Source organism: Carya illinoinensis, chromosome 2, assembly GCF_018687715.1.
Source record: "Carya illinoinensis cultivar Pawnee chromosome 2, C.illinoinensisPawnee_v1, whole genome shotgun sequence".
Lineage (NCBI taxonomy): Eukaryota > Viridiplantae > Streptophyta > Magnoliopsida > Fagales > Juglandaceae > Carya > Carya illinoinensis.
In genome coordinates, this window is record NC_056753.1 from 21,882,313 (window position 1) to 21,900,272 (window position 17,960).

Sequence of the window (17,960 nt, forward strand, 5' to 3'; positions counted from 1 at the left end):
TAAAAATTAAAGATAGCTTTAAATAAATAAAAGATCCGACAACCGTTCAACTATTCTAAACCAGAAAGAAAGAGAGAGAATTAGAGCACAAGGACCAGATTTACAGATAAGGATAACCTCCAAATTCAACCTAACAGACATAAAAGTCTTCAAAAGTCTACAACTTTAATCTAAATTCTGAATTTAGAGAGAGATAAAATCCTAAACCAGCACTTTCAAAGAGTTCTTCGGAACCTGAAATTACCAGATGATACAATCTGGACGCATCACTGGAACCAAGAACAGAAAGAAGATAGTGAGGTAGAGAGATTGATGACCTACGGTTTTCGATGTCAGTCCTTGGCCCATATTATCGCTTTGATGGTCTCTCATCATCCTCTCCACCATCGTTGTCGTCTTCGCCACTTGAATCATCTTTGCCGGACCTTTTCCTCTTTGCTGGAACATCAACCTTCCCGCTGGCATCGCCATTATCGTCTTCCTCCTCTTCGTCGATGTCTTCCTGCTCCTGGCCATTCACCTGCGGTTCAAAATCACTGGCATCTTCCTCATCCTCGGCTCGCCCGACTGGCCTCACAAGGTAGTCCGTTCCCAGATCCACCTATATATTTTTTGTTCCGTGGGTTTCATTCATGGTATAAACAGAACTCAAGTCAGCAACGATGAAAATATAGATTAACCAACGAAAGAAGGGGGGAAAAAAAAAGGATAATCAGAAAACAGAGAAAATACATGCACCAGAGGTGGATGGCAACTAAAACCAACATAGCAAACAGACAAAAAAAGGTTCTACCATCTCTTTGTTTGAAGAGAGATTTTGGGGTTATTTTCTTCATGGCCGTCGGACTAACAGGATTTTCCGGAAGCCCCAGAAGATTAATTAAGTTCAGAGTGGAAAAACTTTACCGAAAACGAGAGTATGCTAGATGACAGATGTGGATCTGCTCCACCTTAAGCGCCAAAGATCTAGGAAAACCTAACTTTTTATTGGATGCGTGTTATGAAGATCCTCCAAGAACATCAAAATTAAAACCTGTCCCACTGAATATACTGCTAATTTTTTTGCCAGATCTATAACAATGTGAATATCTACTTACACAGAAGGAACCCATCCCTTTGAACAAACAAGTTTCAGAGATATTGATTTGTTTTTCCCAGAAGTACTGACATTTCATAAGTTCACAACCTCGGATATAGATGATAAACGGTTCAGATCGACAAAATCTGACCACCAAGCAAAGAGATGACACTACAAACATTGAATCACTGTTTGTACTAAAACCACAACCCGCCCACCCGCCCACCCACCCACAGATTTCGTTTATTATTAAGTTAAATCATTTTGAGCATACTCACTACAAGGGGAAAAAAAAGAAAGGAAAAAAGAATTTATCAGCCAAAATTGAAAAATAAGTAGATCTAAAATGAAAAATTGAAAGTTAACAATCGTGTAACAAAAAATACAGTAAAGAAATAGGAAAAGCAACAATGGTGAAGCTTGTTCAACTAATGATCTAGAGAATCAAAATTTAACTGGCAGGAAAAGGTATTCCATTGTTTTTGTTCGAAATACAAAATTTAAAAAAAAAAAATGAAAAACAGGGAGAGAGATCAGACCTATTTTTCCGCACGGACAAACAAAAAGAAGCTGAAACATATAAACAATGAAAATAAGATGAAAAATAGAAAATGAAATTATGAGTACCTCCTCTTCAGCAACATCATCGTCCTCCTCGTCGTCGTCGTCATCGTCATCATCACCATCGTCTGCTCCATCATCGTCATCGTCATCGCCATCCTCGTCGTCTTCCTCATCGTCGTCCTCATCATCGTCCACCGAATGAACCGGAGGACCACCAGAAGAAGGTACAACCTTCTGCACACCACTGTCTCCGTCGTCTGCCTCTTCGTTATCTTCTTCGTCGTCTTCGTCCTCACCCTCGTCTTCGTCACCGTCCTCCTCCTCAAGACCTTCTACACCATCCTCGGCCTCATCTTCACTGGCTTTTTTGTACAAAGCCCTCAGTAATTTCATTTCCAGTAATAAGTCTAAATCATCATCCATCAGCTCCATCAACATAATCAGCCTCCACAGCCTCATCTTTGTTAGCCGAAAAAAGCTTTCACGAGAGAAATATTTTATTTTCCCGGTAAATAAATCAAATTCGGGAATCAGTAAACAGGGACGTGAAGAGAGAGCGAGCGAGCGAGAGAGATAGAGGAGCCAGCTTCTTCATTCTCGTTCTTGCAGTAGCTCTGCAACCGTCATCTCGGGCGTTGAAACGCGAATTGACGCGGATCAGTGACGTGGCTGAATATCGGATGGTCCTCCTTAGACAATCTGTATGTTTTTGTGTTGATAGGGTCATCGCGTCGTCCTATAGGCTATACACCTTTGTTAGTCACATGCTTGTCACGTGCAATAAGGAGGTTTTTGGGCTTTGAGGCAGCTAGGCTTTTCTTTTTTTTTTTCATGTAACTGAAGATTTGTTTGGTTATACGTTCAAATGAAATGTAGTATTTTGAATACAATTAATAAAATATTTTTATAATATAATTTTTTGATATTAATTTTATATTAAAATTTTAAAAAATTAAATTATTTATTATATTATATATAAAAATTTAAAAAAATTATAATAATTAAATAAAATGAGATAAAATTGTTTAATTTATAATAACCAATCCGAGCCTAAATGGCCATGCAGTTGAGCCGCCAAAATATACATTTTCCAGCATCATAAAAATAAATGACTAGATCTTAAGTAATGATGCACAACATATTTTTTTATAACTTTTTTTTTTTTTGAAAAAAAATAGGGCTCATATAAAAACTTTAATATCTTTAACGAAACGATAATATTAAAAATAAATATATTAAAATAGTCTGACATAAAATATCAACTTCGGTAATCTCGATGACTATATTGCAAAATCATTGCTGTTTGCGGGCTAAACTGTAATTATCCATAGGTTTATTCTTGATTTTATGGTAAAAGGTCCAGGATAGAGGATTCGGAACGAGTACTTGTTTTTTTTTTTTTAAATAAAAAATAAAACATGTCATTCAGTTATAGAATCCCATACAAAGTACAAACAAACCTTTCAAGCAAATAATAAAAGTTAAACACCAGATAGTGTTGTTTTATCCACAATTAAGTCCGGATGGATTATACAAAATTAAAAATCTCATCATATTTTATCTTAACTTATCATTATAATTTTTTTAAATTCTTATATAAAATATAATAAATAATTTAACTTTTTTAAATCTTAATACAAAATTAATATTAAAAAATTATATCATAACAATATTTTATTTATTATTATTTAAAACATCTCAACTCATTTTATCTCATCTGTGTAACCAAACAGGCCTAAGCGACTAATAAGAAAATTTAAAGAATTCTGCCACCATTATACAATATCAGACACCATGCGTGCATGGCATCCCAAAAAATGTGTAGCAATCGAACAATGTCAAATGAATGAAAAGAAATAGTAAAATTCTGATCTCCTTCACTAAAGGGTCGTAACATGAGAAAGACTCTTCCTCAAAACATAAGGCCTCCACAATAATCTTTGAATCATCTTCAAGAATCAAGTCTGAATTCCTCATGGATATTGTCATTTGGATGCCCTGCAATGCTACTAAAACCTCAATGTCTTCAACCCCATAAATTCTCTCCTTTTTACAATACATTGTCATAAGCATATCACCTTTTTTATTCCCTTAGTATAGCACCCACACCAAATTTTTGTGAAGAATGAAAAATAGAGCCATCAAAGTTAAGCTTACGTTTACCACATGGAGGAGGCTGCCAACATGGTACTTAGAGTTGTTAACGAACCACATGATAAGATTTAACTTGTTGAAACTATGCACCTAAGCAAGACTGTTAAGAACAAGATCATAAGGTTCAACAGCAGATTCATTAAACAACCTCAAGTTTCAATATTTCCACATACTCCATGCCATAGTCACGAATCTTTTAATGAAACACTGATCGGCAAGCTGCGTCACTTTTCAAACCAACAAATCAAAATGGCTATGTTTCTAAAAATCGAAACTATTATCATCAAGAAAAGTCCTCCACAACCTAGATATAATAGAACAATTGCACAAGGCATGGAGAGCATTCTCTAGTTCCATCTGACAAAAATCATACACTGAAGTTTCAAATGGGTAATTGTTATCTACTATCATTTGAATGGGATTTTTCATTTCATGTGAAATTTCAAGAAATAAGATAGTGCTTTATTTATGGAAGGAAAATGTTAAGTATTCCTCTGATTTTGTCCTTCAGTTTGACTGTTCATGTATTTAATTTATTTTTATCTTTATAATTAAGAATGTGACTATTATTGAATGTATCTATTTTTTTAAATGTTTATATATATTTTAAAAATATTTAAAAAAAGAAAAAAGAAAATTGAAAATGCACTAAGCAGACCTATCATTATCCTTTATGAAAATCAAGATAGGGAGAGATTCATTAGGTATAGTATTGGCATGTAAGAGCTATATGGAGTCATGGACACAACAGAGCTGCCCCTGGCTACTCTTTTGTACAGCCAAGTATAAAGAATGTCTAAGGCTGTGTTTGATAGTTAACTAACTCAATTTAACTTAACTCAACTCATCTTATCTAATCATTACAACTTTCTTAACTTTCAACACAAAATATAATAAATAATTCAACCTTTTTAAATTCCAATTCAATTTTTTTAAATCTCAAAATAATAATAATATTAAAAAATAATATTTTAAACTTTCATCTTAACTCAACTCACTATCCAAACTGGCCTTAAGCCCTGTTAGTACGTATGGTCCAGTAAAAATTTAAGGGTTAGACCAATAGTATAGTAATTATTAGGTACTCTCGACGTGAGAATATATGGTACTCTTATATTATCATAAGAAATAATATCAATTAAAATTTATTTATATAAATAATTTTAATTACACGTCATGTTATGATAGGCTACGTGTGTGATTCACGCGCTAGTATTTTGTTGCATTTTTGCCATGGTGTTGAGCACATGGTTGAGTGGTTACCGAAAAGTGATTGACCGATGAGAAAAAAATGAAAGAAAAAAAACTTATGGACGTGACCGAGGAGGAAGGCAGCAAGAGCAAGGTTCCTCCTCCCTCCTCTCTAGTGCGGAAAAACAGAAGAGGAAGATTGGGTGGTCTAATATGGGGAAAGTTCAAAGAGTTTTCCCTCTCTTTGTAAAAGTCGCGATTATGTTCCAAAGAGTTATGTTACACTTGTCACTTACCATAGCTGCATTACAATTATAAAAAATAAAACTACAAACACTTTATTTATAGTAACTAATGTTTGAAGTTTTTATATTATTAGTGTGATGAATAGATTTTAGAAGGTGAGCGAATTGTATGGACTTACATGAGCAGTCCTTATTTAGAAACTGTATGTGAACTAACTCTTAGTTTATACCAAAAATTAAGGGACTTATGTCTCGTTCAGATACACAATTCAGATGTAATGAGATGAGATATTTTGAATAGTAGTAAAATTTTTTAATTAAGATGAGATAAAATAGTTTGTAAAAAAAGTGTGTATTTAGATAGTGAGATGAAATGAGATAGTTTTTAATTTTTAAGATTTGAAAACTGTATAGGTCCCACTATTTTATAGAGTACCAGAATTGTACACTGTTTATGTACTATTCACACATTATTCATGCCTAGCCAAAACTATGGTGTGATACAAGTCCAAATGAGATATTTTCATATGTACTAGGTAACCAAACCGGGCCTTAGTCTTATCAAAAAATTGAGGGCCAGTTTGGATGCCTAGATGATCTCATATGGGCTGTACGACACAAAGACTGCCTATCCAAACGACATTTCATTGTTTGTATTTCATTTCTAAGTTTTAAAAACATCCATTGACATAAACAGTAAAAATGAAATAAATAGTCAAAAAAAATTTTTAAAAAAATAATAAAAATAAAAATAAATAAACAGTGCAAACTGACAGAAACAATAAATGGATAGTTCAAATTATTAAATAAATAGTTCAAAATAGTAAGTGTATAGTAAAAAACAGTAAGCCCACGGTTGCTATCCAAACTATGGGACCCACCCTTTTATCAAATCTCAAAAAATAAAAAATATCTCATCTTATCTCACTATCAAAACACACATTTTTTTTTACAAACTATCTCATCTCATCTTAACTTTAAAATTTCACTACTTTTCAAATATCTCATCTCATCTTATTTCATCTAAATTGCGTAACCAAACAATGCCTAAATGGTACAATATAAAAAAAGATACACACAATATTAAATGTTCATGTAGAGTCCACTGTATCTGAAAATCGTATTAAGGAGCATTAAATATTGTAGGAAGCACATTATATGTCTCTATATCTCCAAAATTAGACCATCCAATTTAATTAGAGAATTAAAAAGATCTCTATATAATTCTATAAATAGATTGTAGCACTATAATTCAATGCCTCCAACCTCTATCTCTCCTTCCCATCATTCTACCATTAACCCAATGCTCCACTCTTCCATTGGAAGAAAATGGCAATTTGATAGACCCAAGTATGCAAGCAAACACCCCACTATGACTTTTGCCTCTCATCCCTACAGTCAAAGGCTGATGTCAAAGGCATTGCCATAATCATGCTTAGGATCTTATTGGGAATTTCAACATAAGCACTAAATTTAATAGAGGGGCTGAAGCAGTAGACCCAGAGCCAGAGCTAGAGCTAGAGCGATCCTTGGCTTATTGTGTATACTCTCCCACAAGCACTAGATGCATTGACCAAAGGTGAGTTCTACAAGTTTGCAAAATATGGGATATCCGATGCTGCCAAGAAGGCCGATGCATGCGAAAAAATTCAACCAATTCATCACTTAACTGGTGGGAAGAATCTTGTGAAGAGCCTTTATTATTGTCAACATAATTACTGATCTTCTTCCTGTATGGTACTGCACGACTAACTGTACTGTGCCAAGGCTCCTCTGCAGATTGCAATAAATGCTTAGAACCTTTCTCATGTTTCTCAGTTGAGTTCAGCTACTGACGAGTTGCTTAGAAGCGATGTAAAGGGCTGGGTGGGATGGGTTTGGGCTTTGTCAGGCTTTACTCTTCCCAAAATGAAAGAACCCCAACCCAACTGCAGAGTTGAACTCCTGCTAAAGAACACACACCAATATTTATGCCTAAAATATTAATGCACATAATCGAGCAGAAGAATTTTCACTCCAAAATCGTATATAAATCAGTCATCGATCTCTTGTATATATGCAAATTCTAATTTTTCACAACTTGAAAGTTTCAAAGTTAGTGCAAGACAAGCAGAAGAATGCTTAAGTTGTTATAACTTTACCATAAAAGAGTTGGGTATTGAGGCAGTACTGTTGTTGGAGTTGTCGAGTCATGCATTTTGTTCACACCCGTGAAAGCACGCAACTGGGTTTAGTATCACAGATTACACCTGATACTGGACAATTTTTAACCAAATAATAGAGAAAAATATGCATCACACACTTCAATTCCAAACTCCACACGAGAATCCCAGATCTTTATAACCCTAGGTTTGCCTTTGCTGTTGATTAAGAATAAATAAGCAACTTTAAAATGTGTCAAAAGTTTAAGCCGACAGGAATAGTAAAATTTAATTATCTTAAAACTATCTCTTGCATAGAAGTCAGAATTTTCTTAATGACAAGAAATCGAACACGTGAAATATTTGATTAAGGAAAAAAGTGAGTAAACGAAGATTCATTTAAAAAAAATTAATTTTTAATAGTGGACTCTATTCTTTTTTAAAAGAAATATGCAGCGCTTATACAACCCATAACTATATCTAACATTACCCTTCACCTTCGAAAGACATCAAAGAAAAACAATTCAGGAGCTCCCCCATTGGTTATACTTTATTTTTTATGGTTAAGATAATTTTATCACTAAATAAACAGAAACGCAAATTGAGGGAGTTGGAACCCCAACAAACACCCTTCGTTAAATATAGAGCGGAAATAAAAATCTAATCGAGAAATGGTAGTCCATGCGCATGGTTGGTCATCGTGAAGACACGGACTTTGGAGTGATCCATTAATCGGAATGTTTAAAACATCTACTGTAAAAAAATCCCACAATAAAAAGACATGCATCAGCTCTAAATTAAGGTTGCGTTTAGATATTGATATGAGTTGAATTTATTGTGAATAATAGTGAGTTGAAATGATGGAATAAGTTTTGTGAATCCCACCTAATATGTGTTAGATGTTCCGTCTTGGAACATGGTAAAAGTATCTGAGTTATGTCCATCTAGGTGAGTTTTGCATGTTTTGATGTAAGAGAGATCTAAAACGAACTCAACTTAGATGAATTGAGAGCAGTCAATGATCCAAACATAGTTTAAGTATTCGTTAAAGATCTCCAATCATGCACCTTTGCATTCTAGAATAGGCCAACAAAAGCCACTTCCCGATAAACAGAAAGTACCGATAGGCTTTCAAAAAGTTGCAAAGGTCATCATACAAATAGCACAAATCAAGTTTCCAAACACCTTCACAAAAATAAGAACAAAGAATATAACATAATTGCTGCTCATAAGGCAGAGGAGTGGGAAGCTGAAAGAAATGCGGGATTGATTTGGACGAGTAGGAAAGGCAACACATGGATCACATGCGCTAGCAAGTGAGGGCCGAGGAGGTTGTGAGTCTTGTGACGATCAAGAGGAGGCGGAAATAGTGGGTAGGACAATTAGGGGTGGCAATTCGTGTTTTCGGGTCGTGTTCTTATTGTATCAAGTCGTGAACATTTGATTATATACGTCAACCCAAATCCGATCCGTTAAACTAAATGTGTCAAATTTTCAAACCCTAATCCAACTCATTTAAATAGCGGGTCGTGGTGTGTCACTCATTTTGACTTATTTAATAATTAATTAAAACTATGTTAACACGACATGACTTATTTAAACTCGTTTCATGTAAATGAGTTGAAATATAACACACATAACTCATTTGACATGATTAACATAATTTCACATAGAAGTTAAAATCTATATTTACAATATCTTAAAATATATATATATCAATATTTTTTAAATTTTAACATATAATAAATTTAATATTACAATCCATACTATAATAAATACGAGCATAAGTCTAAAATTATAATCTCTACAATAAAAATAATAAAAACATAAGCATACTGAAAAATATTAATATTACAACTTAACAATAATAAAATTATAATTTTGAAATAAAATTTATATGGGTCAAAACAAGTTGATTCGGGTTAAGTAAGTTGACTTGTTATTGACTTATTTATAAATTGTGTCTTAATAGAGCAACCTGTTTTGATCCAAATTCGTTAATATCAAACTCAAACTTGCTAATTTTGTATCATCTTGTGTTGGATTTATAAGTCATGTCACGTATTGCCCCCAGGATAGGTGTGTGGCAGCGTGCGGTGGCGAGAAGCTAGAAAGGTAGGATATTTTTACAATTGTTTGGCAAATATAAGTGGTGCACATGAGGCCCACACGCCCACTAGAAGAGGACGAGACTTGGTTCACCGGAAAGAGCAGGTCACAACGAGGTTGGGCGTGATGACAATGAAGGTTGGGGACGAGTAAATCTGAGCAACAATAAAAATCTTAAACCAACAAAAAGGCCTAAAAATGAAGTTAAAACTGCAAAGTGTGGCTGATTGATTGGAAAAAGAATCATGCGGCTGGAAGGGGGAGGAGAATGGAGCAGCTCCTCTCTCCTCCCTGGGGGAGGGCGCTGTGGTCGCTGTTGCATGTAGATGTACAGTGTAGGAGCTTGAAGTGAGAGAATTATGTGCAGGCGAGAGAGAACTTTGTTTGCCTCCCTATTGGTTATACTAATGTTTTCAATATCGTTCCGGTAATCATTTTGATTAAAGCACTCAAACGAAATATTTTGATATTGATATCATTCCGGGTACCGTTTCAAAATAGCCTATATATAAATAAATTAATTATATATGTATAAATTATATTTCAAAATAACATCAATGCAAGTCTTAAAAACTTAAAATACATATTTATAGAACTCAATAATACTTCTAAGTTTTCAATCCAACTATTAAAAAAAAATCACTCATCTTCATCACAAAAATGAGAGTATAGATTTGATTGTCAGTCCTTGAGAAAAGATGATCAAAAAAAGTTAATAAAATAGTATTCAGATGTGAAAATTGGAGTGAAAATTACTAAAAAAATATGATGTTTACATTAATTACAAAAATACATTAATTTCGACCAGTATACCCAAAAACCGTTTGGTATATCAAAACCGTCCAATATTGACCGAAATGGACTGGTATGGTCAGTATTCGACCCGATACAAAACACATACCTCTCCCATGCCAGTTACTGTTCCGGCACAGTAAATACCGACCAGTACGGTACAATTTTTAAAAGTTTGCGTTCTACACCTTTTTCACCATTTGGTCACAGGTTACTAATAATCAGAGCACCCCCAACATAATCTCTGGATTAGAAGCATAAGCAAAGCACCAGCACAGCATCCTGTTGAAAATAACACTATTTCACCCTGGAAGCTGGCATAAGCAATTTGCATCAACACTTTCTTCGCAACAAAAAGTGAAATGGTAAATCCTGTTAAAAAGAACACCTTCACCCTAGGGTATTACTTTCACTACTTTCAAATTTTCAATGTAAGGGAACTTTGTTTAAAACACCCTACTCCTTACCTTGGTACCTTAATTTTATTTAAATGCATTGATTGTTAACGCGCACACACAGATTCATTCTATTACATTTTCTGGAGCATGTTAGTAAGGCCCATGTAGCACAAAGAACACGGGGTGAAGTGTTGAAGGAAAAACCGGGATCCTAATAACCACAAGAATGATAAACAAAAGGTTTTGTAGAGCTGTAGCAATTACATAAAATTTATTCAATACATGACAACAAGATACACAAACGAGCAAACTTGAATTTGGTAAAGCTGTAAGAAAATTTCACCTCAACTCATAGTTCCATAAACTGCTCATAAAATGACCACCCAAATCGAACATAATTTGGCCACGTTCGTTGCTAAGGAGAAACTTATAAAATATATTTGGCATCACCTATAAAACTACAATTTGCAGACTAATCTGAATTGCCCCATATTTAATTATATATACAACGGGGGAGAATTAACCTGAACGATTCAGACTTGGAAGGTTTTTTTGTAAGAAATGAGAAAGGAAAATTTGTTTGTGGGAGATCCACAAGGGCAACTACAAAGTTCGTTCTTCAATGAAAACTAGGGCAATATCATTCACTCCTTCATTTATGCTCCATTTCATCCTGCAACTCTTGTCAGCTTTTCCAAAGGATCTGAACCAGCAATCTGCTCTACCAAACTGCAAGGCACCAACATAACAGATGACTTTTACTAGATCGCCACACCACTATTGTTCTTATGGATGAAAAAATTATAAACCAAAAGAAAAACAAAGTGCAATAAACAGAAATATAGGTTTATAGCCAAATATGGATAGTACACATACTTTGGAGACTCGGAATTAGGTTCGTTTGGCTCACTAGCAGATGGAAATGCATAGTACTGAACAGAAATCAAATCCCCCTCTGTTGGTCCTGCTGACTCGGGAGACCCTTGGAAGTTTACAGCTGAACTTTTCCCAGATGACATTCCTGCAGAATTGGCAAAATCTCAGAACACAAAACAGACATAGGAAAGGAAAATCTTATAAAGAACTAAGGCAAGATTAAAGCAATTAAAAAAGGAAAAGAAGAAGGGGGAACTAATTTTAAAATGCGATTAAAATATAAACTTGCTGAGAATCCACAACGCCCAAAGATGCAACCAAAACAGATTCAATAAGAATACGGATGTCAGCCAACAAACACCACAGAGAATGAATCTCTATGGTGTCTAGATATTCAGAGAAGTCTACTTAAGATGATATATTTTTCCTTTAAACATGAATAATGTGAATTCACCAAAGATTCGTGGGACAATGTGAATCTAAAGTATGACTTCACATCATCAGGAAGTGGTAGTGTGATACCCCATATGATAAGCATATAAGGGTAGGTGGTGTATGGATCCCACATTGATTGGGAATAAGAAGTTCTTGCTCTTCATAAGGTTCCAATTGGGCCCCAATTGTATCATTGACTAGTCCTTTGGAGTATAGGCACGTGGTTTGGGCGTTTTATTGGAGCGTTACTGGTAGAGGCTGCTTTATTGTCATTCTTTTCCCTTTGATTTACTTATGTAACTGCTAGGCTGTTAGTTCACCAAACAGCAAACACAGAAAAAACAAATAATGAAGAAACAAGGTACAATTTATAGTTCACATAGACACAAGGATTGAAACAACCAAGGTTGTGATACAATTCTTTCCGCACATTAATCTAAATTTGTCTGGTAGCAGTCCAACACAGAGAACGAGTTAAGCAGTCAACCAAAATACAATGCTATATACAAGCTAAATCATCATCAACTTCAATCAGAAATATTACCTTGAAAGAGTATCACAAGACAGAAAAGAATGGTCAACACCATGGCAAATATGCTGCTGCTGTTAGAAGATGAAGACTTAGCAGCTTTCATCTTCTTCAAGGCTTTCATTCGCTCATTCCTTGCCCGCTTCAACATGGCAAGTTCAGAGATCTCCTTAATTAGCTTCTGGTCAGCCGCATCCAATGATGGACCTCTAGGAGGTCTGGGAGGTTTTGGTGGCTTTTTATTGCTTGTCTTTTTACGTTTCTCTTTCACAGGTGTTTTCTCTGCATAATCTACAGTCCCTTCCCCCTCCAAAATCTTGTTGCTGACTGTCTTAACATTCTCAGGACAAAACCCATCACAGTTTGACACATTGCCACATAAACCTGCTCTATCTTCACTCTTGATTGGGCCATCAACAAACCCACCGCAAATCTTGTCGAACAATGTCCTTGTCTGCTTTTTAGAACCCAAAACAAGAACTTTGCTCGAATCTTCGTTGTTAACTGTTGCCCCACTTTCAATATCACTTTCAAAATCTCCCTTTATTGGAGTCAAATGATCCATTTCAAGCCCAAATTTTTGCCTTCGCTACACTCTTCAAATGATAGAATCCACAATATTTCAAGAAGAACCCCCAAAGACTTGAGTCTTTGAAGTCAACCCATGACACAGATTGCCTCTTCAAAGTATATATTAACTTTTAATGGCCAGGCCCCAACTTGACCACAAACCTATCTACCTCCATTAAGTAAACAACAGTTTTCCAGTTGAAGACACGAAAAAGACCAAGAAATCTTAAATAATTGCAGTTTACCCTGTTTTACATGACCTGACTACCTTCCCAGAAATATCTGGAAAACTAACAATCCCCCTTGTCTTATCCCAGCGGATGCTTATACACTAATATACAGAACCCTGCAATTATTGATGCAACAGAAAAATACCCATCAACTATCATCTAAATAATACTTAAAAAATCACAAAAGGTCAAATGCACTAACCATGAAATCTTTATAAGGACAACCAAAAAGTTTCCATGAAAATGTCAAATAACTAGTGCGGTGGATTCAAAAGACCAAGACGTAAAAAAATGCAATATTGAGAAAAACCAAGCCAGAACCAATCTGAATATCCTTTATAAGAGGCATAGTAAAAGAGGATAAAAACAATGGTAGAAATGAAAACGATTTGTCAAAGCAACAACAAAGTATATAATCCCACATAACCCATCAAACCCAAAAAAATATAGCAAATCAACCCACCCATCGGAGCTCTTATATAGTTGCAATGCATTAAATGGTAATTATTATTTTACACGAATCAAAGCCAAAACAAATATAAAAACTATCGATCGATCACTTAAAAGAATAAGAAGCGTTTTGAAGAACGAAACCGAAATTTACCTTTAACAGAGAGCGAAGGAACCCCAGATCCGATGCCTAGAAAATGCCACCAAAAAAAACGGAATCCTCGGCCTGCGGGGATAGAGAGAGAGAGAGAGAGAGAGAGAGAGAGAGAAGAGGACAGGAGGGGGATTAGGGAGAGCCGGGAAGCAAGTGATAGACTTGCATTGTTTTTTCAGAATTTTAAGATTAAACGGCTGTATCTTTTAGTATTATTTTTATTATTAGTATTATTTGTGTTCCCACATTGCGTCGTATACATCGTGATGCTGTCGTCACGGAAAGGATCACCGACACTTGTTGGCAATTTCATTTTGTACTGTTCAAAATCTCTCTTTTTTTTGGATATTCCTATTTTACCTAATATTATATTTTTTTATAAAAAAATATTAGTGATTTTTTATTTTTGAGGCTTAATTAGTTATAACCCAAAAAAGAGAAAAAATCCTAATTTGTTGAAGTGAAAAAATTCCATTAAAAAATATATATAATTAATACTATTTTTAATTATTATTAATTCATCATTAGTAGTTAAAATGATGATGATGGTGATGATTATAAATATATAAATTAATTCATTATTATTTTTGGATAAAAATAATACACTACAAGTATTAATGATGCTGATGAGCGATGATGGAAGAGATTGGAAAGTGGATACACCTAAAAGGGGCATTTTAACACATGTATCTTCTTTTAGGCAAGTGGTTATTGTGGATTGATGAAGAGTGACAATTCATTTAAAGCAAATTCAAATTTTTGAAGGTATATACAATGTAGACAGACACTCTATATAGAATCATTATAAATATCACAAATTGTATATGTAGTTATTTTTATGCATTATGTTGAACTCAAGATTTCAAGTTTCATGTGATTATAAATCTACACATGGATTTTGATGATAACAAATAAATTCAAAGAATAAAGAAGTCTCAAGCTCAAGTTGTCTACACAATGGAGTCAAGCACATCAAGGAAACAAGCATGAGCAAGAAGGGAACAAGTTCACATTAAAATTATAGAGTAATGTTGTAAATCTCTTCAAAATTCGAAATTAGGATTAATGCTCAAAATTAATATTTTATCATAAAGCATTAAAATACATTTTCCACATGTGCATGAATATTTTTGAAAATTAAATTTGAAAATTTTGAAAGATGATTGATTGTCATCTTTTGCATGTGCATGCCTTGATTAAAGGGTTGAACTTTGAAAATATTAAAGATGATTGATTGTCATCTTTCACATGTGCATGTTTTATTTGAATATTTTCAAAAGTGATTGATGCTTTTTTAGACTTATACAAAAAGTAAAAGATTAGGTTTGAATTTTTTGAAAATGAAAGTGTGCTCATTTTGTCATATGCCAAAAGTAAAAGATTAGGTTTGATTTTTTTGAAAAAGTGAATGATGTTGTCTTTGACAATTGAGAAAGAAGAACCTTTTATTTGAATTCTTTGAAAAAGTGAATGATGTTATCTTTGACAATTGAAAAAGAAGAACCTTTTATTTGAATTTTTTGAAAAAGTGAATGATGTTGTCTTTGACATGTGAATCTTTTTAAATTTGAATATGAAGTCTCATATGCCTATAAATAGATCATTTGAGAGCTTCACATTCACAACACCAAGAGCATACAACATTCATTCAAAGCTTTCATTCTCTCTTCTCTAAACATTGAGCCTTAATCCTTGTTCATTTTGAGAGATATAGCTTGCGCTGTATTGTTTTTATTTCACTCGTTGAGGAGTGTTTTCTGATAACCTACCCACTATCAGCTTTTGTATCAGAAAAAGGGTGTGTATAACCCTTGTGTGTGTAGAAAGTATTCTACACAGGGAATAGTTGAATCACCACGTGTAAGGTGATTGCAAGTGTAGAGGGTGTTCTACACGGATCCTTTGTAGCGGTGTTGTTCAAAGGTGTAATAGGTTTCTATCTCCACCTGAAGGAGGTTGAATAGTGAATTTGGGAATCCTCAAGGGGTAGCTTGAGGCGAGGACGTAGGCAGTGGGGCCGAACCTCGTTAACATACTGAGTTTGCTTCTCTCTTACCCTTACTCCTTATATTTATTGTTATTTCATATTTTGTTTATATTTTATATTATATATTTGATTTATAATTGTTAATTTTTTTAATACAACTCAATTCACCCCCCCTCTTGTGTTAGTCATCTGGGCAACAATTGGTATCAGAGCTAAGAGCTCTATTATAAGATTAACTATCTTTTGAGTTAAGATCTTATGGCTAACATTGCAGCTTCATTTGGTGAAGGTCAATCTAGTAGTCGGCCTCCACTCTTTTGTGGAGATAATTACTCATTCTGGAAAGTTAGAATGAGAATATTTCTTCAAGCTCAAGGTAGAGAAATATGGAAATGTATTGTAAATGGACCTTATATTCCAACAAAAGTGGTTGGTGGAGTAAAGGTCAAAAAGGAAGAAGAAGAGTTTGATCGTGAAGACGATAGACTTTATACTTTAAATTTAACTGCTATGAATTTATTATATAATGCTCTTAATGGAAATGAGTTTAATAGAATAATGAATTGCGCTACGGCAAAGGAAATTTGGGATAACTTGGAAGTAACTTATGAAGGAACTTCGCAAGTCAAGGAATCAAAAATTTATATTCTTACTCATGAATATGAAATGTTTAAGATGAATGATGATGAATCTATTTCTAGTATGCACACTCGTTTTACTAACATCATAAACAGCTTGACAGCTCTTGGCAAAGTTTATTCCAAGGTAGAGATAGTAAGAAAAATTCTCAACTCTTTACCAAAACGTTGGGAATCAAAAGTTACAGCGATTCTTGAAGCTAGAGACCTCAAGAAGCTCGAAGTCAATGAACTCATCGGGTCACTTATCACCCATGAGTACACATTGAAAAGAGGAGAAGAAGAAGGAAAGCCAAAGAAGAGTTTAGCACTTAAAGCTGTTCCTCATGAAAGTGAAAGTGATGAAGATGAGGAAAATGACGATAAAGATGAAGAAGTTGCGATGATAACAAGAAGAATTCAGAGGTTCTTGAAGAAAAATAGAACTCCTCCGAGGAAATCTTTCAAAAAGTTTTCCAAGAAAGATTCAGGTAAAAACGACACTTTAATTTGTTATAAATGCAATAAACCTGGTCATATCAAGCCAGATTGTCCTCTGCTAAAGAAAGATCGAAACAAGGGCAAGAAAGCAATGAAAGCTACATGGGATGATGATTCAAGTAGCTCAGATAGTGAAGCAAGCAATGAAGAATCAGCAAATCTTTGTCTTATGGCTAAAGATGACATTGAGGTAACAAATCTTGATAATATTGAAAATCCTTCATATGAAGAATTGCAAAATGTTTTAGAAGAGATTTATGAGGAATTTGAAAAATTGGGTATCAAGTATACTGCTTTGAAAAAGAAAAATTCTTCTTTAACAAACGAAATTGAAATTTTAAGAAAAGAAAGTATCATTTTGAAAGATGAAAATCTTGAATTGAATAAGAAGAAAACCGATTTAGAAAATATTGTTGAAAACTTTACGAATGGAAAAAGAAATTTTGAAAAACTTCTTGGTAGTCAAAGATGTGTTTTTGACAAGGCAGGTTTGGGATATATGCCAAAACAAAAATACAAACCTTATAAAAATTTCTTTGATAATCATTCTACCTCAAAGACTAATATTCAAAATTCTTTTCATAAAAATAATTTTGTCAAAAAAGGATATTATTATAATCATTCAAGTTTTTCATATATGTCACATGCTATTTGTAATTTTTGTAATAGAAATGGTCATAATTATCATACTTGTCCTATTAGAAGAAATCATACAATGACTATTAGGGCCATATGGGTACCTAAAAATCTTGTTTCTTCTAATACTAATAAATAAAGGACCCAAAGAACTTGGGTACCAAGAAAAATCATTTTAATTGTTTTTATAGGTATGCATGAAGTCATCCACAAGCAAAAATAAGTGGTTTTTAGATAGTGGATGTTCAAGACACATGACGGGAGACAAGACTAAGTTCTTTGATCTTAGATCTAAAGAAGAAG

The 17,960-nt window shown here is 34.0% G+C and overlaps 2 protein-coding genes across 2 annotated transcripts; both read right to left on the reverse strand.

Annotated features, from left to right (window-relative positions):
* LOC122300344 (acidic leucine-rich nuclear phosphoprotein 32-related protein-like) lies at positions 1 to 2,353 on the reverse strand. Its single transcript, XM_043110920.1, has 2 exons — positions 1,706 to 2,353; positions 1 to 601 (listed from the first exon to the last, which is right to left on the reverse strand). The coding sequence occupies exons 1-2, from the start codon at positions 2,099 to 2,101 to the stop codon at positions 350 to 352; spliced, it is 648 nt and encodes a 215-aa protein (XP_042966854.1). The 5' UTR covers positions 2,102 to 2,353; the 3' UTR covers positions 1 to 349.
* An 8,546-nt stretch (positions 2,354 to 10,899) lies between these two features.
* Positions 10,900 to 14,090, reverse strand: LOC122300345. The gene is made up of 4 exons (XM_043110921.1): positions 13,917 to 14,090; positions 12,528 to 13,428; positions 11,549 to 11,693; positions 10,900 to 11,401 (listed from the first exon to the last, which is right to left on the reverse strand). Exons 2-4 carry the CDS (start codon positions 13,075 to 13,077, stop codon positions 11,341 to 11,343), a joined length of 756 nt encoding a protein of 251 aa, XP_042966855.1. The 5' UTR covers positions 13,078 to 13,428; positions 13,917 to 14,090; the 3' UTR covers positions 10,900 to 11,340.
* Positions 14,091 to 17,960: the final 3,870 nt, after the last annotated feature.